This window comes from Notolepis coatsorum (assembly GCF_963971535.1).
Source record: "Notolepis coatsorum genome assembly, chromosome: 7".
Classification (NCBI taxonomy): domain Eukaryota; kingdom Metazoa; phylum Chordata; class Actinopteri; order Aulopiformes; family Paralepididae; genus Notolepis; species Notolepis coatsorum.
This window is the reverse complement of record NC_140171.1, coordinates 128,662,610-128,670,109: the sequence shown is the minus strand read 5'-3', so window position 1 is coordinate 128,670,109 and position 7,500 is coordinate 128,662,610. Positions and strand designations below refer to the sequence as shown.

Sequence of the window (7,500 nt, the reverse complement as noted above, 5' to 3'; positions counted from 1 at the left end):
GGATGATGAAATCACTGCACCCATATAGTTCAGAGTATATATCTGCTTAGAAAACGAAAATGTCAAATAAATCTTTTTAAATTATTTCTCCACGTGGTAAATACACAGGTCACAACATGTTTACAGGAACGTTTTGGAGTTGTATCTGGAGTGTATTTTGTGACTCTTGGGAACTAGGCTACACTGGCACACCTACTTCCAGTGAATGACGCTAAGCTAGGCTAGCTATGACTAGGCTAACGGTGCGGCTGTTCCCCAAGCCTAATGCATGCACAGAGAAGAAAAGGGTATGTATCTGCTTGTCTAACTCCAGGGTAGATGGCAAATAAGCAAATTCCCCAAAAAGTTGGCGTGTGCCTTTAAAAGCAGAAGTACAACATAATAATAATACTAATAATAATAACAATCATAATAATCATAATACACTTTATTTGTATAGCACCTTTCATACAAGACTTGCAGGCCAAAGTGCTTCGCAGCAGTGATGTGACACAAAATAGACATAGGCATAAAATTTGATTTTAAATAAAGATTTTTTTTAATTACATAATAATAAGAAGAGGAATACTAATAATAACGAATAACCGAACAACTAATCCAAGTAGGCCTACGCTGAAAGTGGAGGAGCTCTTGCATAATAATGCTGTATACTGGTGTCAAAACCTAACAATGTGAAACCTTTATTTTCTTCTTTTTATCTTGCTCAAACGTGTTTTCAGGGCCATGGGAGGTGTACTGTGATATTATTGCAAAGCAGATGCTGTCAAACCGCCGTTTCAGTTCTATCTTCATAGACTCCGTTATGTCTTCACCCACAGACCACCAAAAGAACACGTAGTGACATCACATCCTCCTGCTCAGTGACATCACATCCTCCTGCTCAGTGACATCACATCCTCCCGCTCACCTGCTTGTAGCCCTTCTTGGATTTGTTCTGTCTCTTCAGGACCTCCGTCATCGTCAGTTGCAGGCACTCCATCTTTGAGTCTAACAGAGGAGTTGGTTTGAGCGATCAGGTTTACAGGTTACATGTTCAACCAATGCTTTTAAACTGAAAATGTTGAAATGGCTTTATAAGACATTTATTAAATTCAGTAAGAAAAACGAAATCAAGGAGGTTATTGTTTATTATTTGATTTATTCGCTTGTTTGTAAAACTGTTGTATAGTAGAGTAGCCTGAGTTGATTGTATTATATAGTTACTACTACAGTACCTAGTTCCTCAGGGTTCTTGCAGGCTTTGGTCAAGTTGACTGAGGTGCAGTCTTTGGTTTCTCTTTTCCACTGACTTCTCCCACTAATCACCACCTTCATAAGGGATACAACAGGGGGCAACATTTGTTTTACAATAATAGTAAAGTACATCCTATAGAGTCCTTCCTACAGAATTCATCCTATATAGAGTAATACTTGTAATTATGTAATTATTGTGTGTATTATGAGTACACAATATTTCAAATGATTGTATACTCAAATGACTGTACTGTCATTGTACTCAGTCAAACACCAACACCTACAGTGGAAATAAGATATTTTGTTTCTTTATTGTGTTCATCCTTTCAACATTTTCCAATAATATGATGCCTATGATGTATGTGTATCATTATTTATTATTTATATATGTAGTGTATTTTTATATTGTCAATATAGAAGTTAAATCAATCAATCAATCAATCAATCAATCAATCAATCAATCAATCAATCAATCAATCAATCAATCAATCAATCAACCATACCTTGTTGTACATCACCTCCAGCGCTAGAGGCAACGCTTCTCTGTCGCCAACTATACCAAACCTCTTACTGGCAGCACCTTCAGAGAGAGAAGCACAGAGTCAATGAGTTGATGATACTTATGCCAGTTATGGTAACATTACAACTCACTGTAGTAGCATTTAAGTGATTTGTAAGTGAGAAGAAAGACTATCATAACATGCTTTGCTTGGTCCATTCTAGGTCCATTGTAGTCGATTAATCGTTCTGCTTGGTCTTAGTCAACTGAGACTTAGTTAGTCACTTTACTCAAGTACTGTACTTAAAATGTTTTGCTACTTGCTTTTTGTATTTTCATTTTAGGGAATTTTATACTTTTACTCCACTACATTTCAAATGAAATATTGTACTTTTTATTTCACTACATTTATCTGAACCCATCAGTTACTAGTTACTTTGAAGAAAAAGTTTTGCATAGAAAACATGGCAACAATCTATAAATATTATATACTTTCACATTTGAAGTCAACTTCAAGAGGACGTAATCAGAGGAGCATAACTGGACCACATACCACTTATAATATATAATATATATCTATATTCGCCCAAGTACATACCCAAGTAAATAGAAGATTGCTCCACTTCTACAAGGACCATTTGCATGTTATTGATATCTAGGGACATCTATGTACCTCATGGAATGTATTCCCAGTGTCAGAAATATTGTGTCTGTTACTATGCTTGAGTAAATTGTAATGAACCAAAGGAGAATGTTAGTTAGAGGTTCTATGTAGGATTGCAAGTAACTGTCTAACTGTATTTAACTGTTTCCACTAACTGTAGGCTACATATGACTGTTTACACTAGTGACTGTTTATCTGTATAGACGAATTGTATCTATCAGTGGTTGCTTTGGTGCATGTATATCTGTCCCCACTGGAGGGCGCTCTGGGTGTAGCCACTCAGGTATCCTACCTCACAGGGACTATAAAAGAGGTGGTACCCGCCCCTATCTTTCTCTCCCTCAACGGCTCTCAACGAGAGTAGAGCTCTGTACAACCACTGATCATATGTGAATAAAAGAAGCCAAGACAATTCAGGCACAATAGAGAATCCATGCCTCTTGACCACATTATTGACGCCCCAAAGCGAGTTCTGTTAACAGAAAATATAAATGATAAGCTATTTTATTTTATTTAATCTTTGACGGTGAATAACACCATGCTAACATTGACCAGACGTGAAGAATTGTCTGAGCTCATTGAGCACCTTCTTGAGATCAAGTGTACTAAAAATTTAAGCAAATTAATAAAGGGCAGATGATTTACAGGGGGTTTTGTAGATACAGTACTGAATGTTGCCATCCGGACACATGCAATTTGAAATATGAATATAGAATATCAGGCCTATAAATGACCTTATTATGAAAATCACATCAATATTTTTACGTCAGCAGCTTTGACAGTGGCTGGTGTGAGCTGGGTAGTGTAGTTTTATGAAATCTCCAGGACTACAACGATTTCATGATTTACATTTAGTAATTTAGCTGACGCTTTTATCCAAAGCGATTTACAAGTTATGTACGACAAGTCATCAGGAAGGGCACAACTCTATCAGCTGAGTAACAAATGTTCATCATGATGGCGTAATTTCCTCGCATCTAAATGATCTGGTTTCCGATGCAATGCACAGCGATTTTTATAAGCTCATATTTAGCTAATAACACTTAAAATCATTGGTAAACAAAGGTAGTGCTGAAAATATACACTTTGACTGCTGTTTTGATAGGGTTAGGGTCTTTACTCTTGGCTACATTTGAAAAAGAAAAACGCAACATCACTATACGGACTGTATTGATCTATTTATGACGTGAAATAAATCTCGGGCTTAAAGGCCCACTTGCATGTTGTATTTTTGTTCAATAAACAATGTGACTAGGCCAACGGTGACTTTCATGAAGAGGGGAAAAATTTACCCAGTTTTAGCGTTTTTATCAAACATTTTGTTCGCCCAACCACAACCACCACGCACGTGGATATTTTAATCCATGGTTCATAACGTGTGTGTGTCATCTTAATCAAATCAAATCAAATTTATTTATAGGGCCCGACAACACACGTTAATGTCCCCATGGGCCGTACAGGTCTTCTTTAAACAAGTCAAGAAGAAAACATAACAATAAGTCAAGAACAGAACAAGAACACCATAAGGTCCAAACATTTTTAGATGAATGCAAATAAATGAAAGAATGCAATGATGACGTCACAGCAGGTACAGGGCAGCAGGGCGCCTGAGAATCACACGCAGGTAGTGGCAGGAAGCAGAGCCTTCTTGTTACTACTAGCCGAGGAATCTGTGGCTAGTATCTGTTTCACCTAACACTAGTGCTCCGGACCGTGATCATAGCCATTTATCTCTAAAGCTAACCACTATTTGTAAAAGCCACAACCACGTTACCATATTTGTAATAATGTAAATCATTGTGTCATTGTACATATTGTGTATATATAACGTTAGTAGCTAAGTTAGCTTCCTTGCTAGCCAGCATTCCCGAAACTCCTAACATGCCCCGATTTAAAATGGTTCTCTCCTCTTTGTATACCTTTGTCCTCACAAACAAAGTATTCTGCCAGGGAACTTATGGACACGACAGTCAGTTATAAAGTGTTTGAGCTTGTAACGTTAATGTTAGTTAGCTATCGTGGTAGCCCCTTTCGTGACCGAGTGCATCACAGTCATGAAAGGGGCTACTATCGTATCAACATGCCGTGACGTGTAGCTTGCTAGCCGGCATGATGCGTGTGCAGTGCTTTACCCCACAGGTCTGAGAACTGAAGAGGACCTGCACATTTTACTCGTTCCCCAAACTCTTCTACATGCCACGATTTAAAATGGTTCACGACAGTAGACATAATGCTAACGTTAGCGGGGTAACGTTAACGTTAGCCAGAGCCATATAGCCAGCTTGGTACTATGACCCGGGGATAAGGCGACAGCCTAACAGACCAATAGCGGCTCCGTACTGAACAACAGGCTGCCTAGTGGTAAATGTAGTTCTTTTTTTACGACATTAAAAACCTTATAACTACCTTGTTTCGTGAGCGGCTACGTGGCGTAGTGGGCAAGGCGCTCGCCACAAATGCGGAGACGCTGGGCTCGCCTGTTTGAGCCCAGCGCTCCACATTGCTTTCAGTTTAGCTGGTCGTTCATACTAATACACATTGGCCGTATTAGGGGGTGGGAAACTGATGGGTGGGGATCGGGCGTTGTGGACAGCGACTCCTACAGGTCGGTTGGTGCGCCTGCGCAGTACAATCAGGAAGTGTCGGGGGCAGCGTGAGCCTCCCACGCGTTACTCCTCGCCACTGAGAGATCGAGCTGCGCAGGTGAAAAGATGCGACTGCTGTTACCTCAAGTACCGGAGGGGACTTGTGCTATGTATGACTTAGTCCACATTGCAGCCGGCTTGTGGGAGGCAAGAAACAGCGTTCGTGACAGGGGAGGGTTGAATTGGATGATACGAAATTGGGATGGGAGAAAATATAGAAAATGGGAGAAAAAGTGGATAAAAAAAAATAACTACCTTGTTTCAACCAAAAAAGCAGTTGTAGCTGGTCCATCAAAGTCTCTCCGACGATTAAACCCATTTGCATCTTGTAAGGCGTCCATTTGGGGCAAGGAAATAGCTTTCTGTACTCGTCAAAACTCCTTGTAGTGGATCAGAAGTAGGGGAAAGTTACCTGCAGTGACGTCACGGCACTGATAGCATCTGATAAGCTTTTTGATTGGCTCCATACATGTTATTCGAGCATGGACATTTTTAACCCTTTGAGTGGAATTTCCGGCGTCAAATGGAAATAAATAAATAATGAAATTAGATACCAATGATGTAAACTACCCATAATTGAAGAGTAGGGTTTAACCTGCAAGTGGGCCTTTAACACTTTCCGTGCCACTCACGAGATATCTCGTGTTTTTTTATAGGTGGTTGAAAGCCACTCACGAGATTTCTCAGATTATTATTATTTTTTTTTAAGCGATCTGAAATCATATTGCATCACCCGAGCCTACCCGAGTATAGCCGAGCGGCGCCGGCAATCATTGTGGAAAAAAGCGCCCCCTGTCGTCTCCCAGATGACATAAGTGATTTTGGAATGGACTCAATGAAAATGAATGTGGAAAAAAATCCGGTACTCCACATTTTCCAGTCCACTGATCCAGCCGGGGTTACCACAGTTCATTCTGGAACCTCAGATCCCCGCTGATCATGGAGTTCTACTGTATCGCGTTGGATCCATACACTTATCGATTTTTTCGAATGGTGATCAGGAATTGGAATATACCAGTTGGATACCATCTGATGTCAGGTAAGGACTCTATGTTATCAGTGTTAGGATAATCAGAGTAAGTTTGATGAAGTTATAAGCTGTTTTGTGAAATGTCCGCTTTCGGTTTCACTGTAAAAGTCCGAGAGGAAATCAACGGGGCGATTATCCGTGCGCGGCTCGAATGTGCTTGCGTGCACGTATAATATTGATCATCTAGCGTTTATTTGAAAACGATTCATAAAAAGGCCGACGAATATCAACGTTGTGGAATATTCCAGTAAAAGACGATTTTCATAGAATGCTCCAGAATGGGCTGTTTTTTATCTGAAAACGGGTGCTTTTCTAAATGCTCTGAAACGGAAACGACGCAATAAAAAAACAATCTGCCTCGACAGCACTGACTGGAAAATAGTCTTTGATAATGCGATGGGCAGATTAGACACATAGCCATAATTTAAAACATAGATTAGGCGATATTAACGTTAACATTGGCGCCGATGGTGGCATTCAGCGGGTAAAAAGGAAAACCCGGCGTGGCGCTCAAAGTGTTAAGGAGTTAACATAACCTTTAATCAGAGCAGCATAACTGGACCACATACCACTTTAATATAACCTGTAGAGGTCAATGGATGGAGGATTGAATACTCCCAAGCACTGGAATACCCAACCGTCATGTAGAATGCATACTTTTACTTTAGATACTTAAGTAGAATTTGAATAGAGGAATTTTACTTTTACCAGAGTACTCATTTATCTGGGTATTTCTACTTTTACTTAAGTAAAGGAATTGTGTACTTCTTCCACCAATGCGAATAGAATGTATTTCTTTTTATGTGAAAAACATCGGTAGGATTTTGGCAACAGTGTAGTGTAGGATAACAACCACTGCACTCGCGATAAACAGGCAGGCCACTCATACCACTGAGTCGTACTTCAGAAGAAGTAAATAGCCAGTAGTGTAATATATTATGTTTATATTACATAAAGTACACAGAAAAGGGTGTTTCCTGTCTGCAAGTACATTGAAATTGTCAATCATTTCTCTTTTACTTTAGGTGGTGAGTGGGAGAAATGGCTCCGGAAAAAAAAGAAAACAGAAAATGGGACACACAGTAAGACTTTTCTTTTGCCAAAGCAACAGAAAAGCTGATTTTACGCTTCAATTAGTGCAAAATACATTCTATTATTAATTAAGTGTCCCTAGCAAAGATCAAACCAAACCTATGCCCTACAGTCCTGTGTCTTACAGACAATTAAGCAACTAATAGTAAGACCAGATATGTGATTGACCATATTCACACAGCGATCATTTTGCTCTTATGTCACGCCCGGGAACAGGGTGGAAAGAAATCCCAACCTGGGCATGTCATGAGAGCAGAATGGCCGGCGTGTATATTTTCCCTACCGCACTTTCACTTCCGCGTTCGGGTTCCGCAATCTGATTGGCCACTGACGTTTC

General features: G+C 39.8%; 1 protein-coding gene across 1 annotated transcript in view; it reads right to left on the bottom strand.

Annotated features, from left to right (window-relative positions):
- LOC311231763 (phosphoinositide 3-kinase regulatory subunit 5-like) overlaps nt 1-7,500 on the bottom strand; it is a 71,688-nt gene that overhangs the window by 3,132 nt on the left and 61,056 nt on the right. Inside the window, exons 9-11 of the mRNA XM_084318386.1 lie at nt 1,737-1,813; nt 1,215-1,308; nt 908-987 (exon numbers count right to left, since the gene is read on the bottom strand). Of these exons, the coding sequence (XP_084174512.1) occupies nt 908-987; nt 1,215-1,308; nt 1,737-1,813 (251 nt within the window). The remainder of the gene's footprint in view (nt 1-907; nt 988-1,214; nt 1,309-1,736; nt 1,814-7,500) is intronic.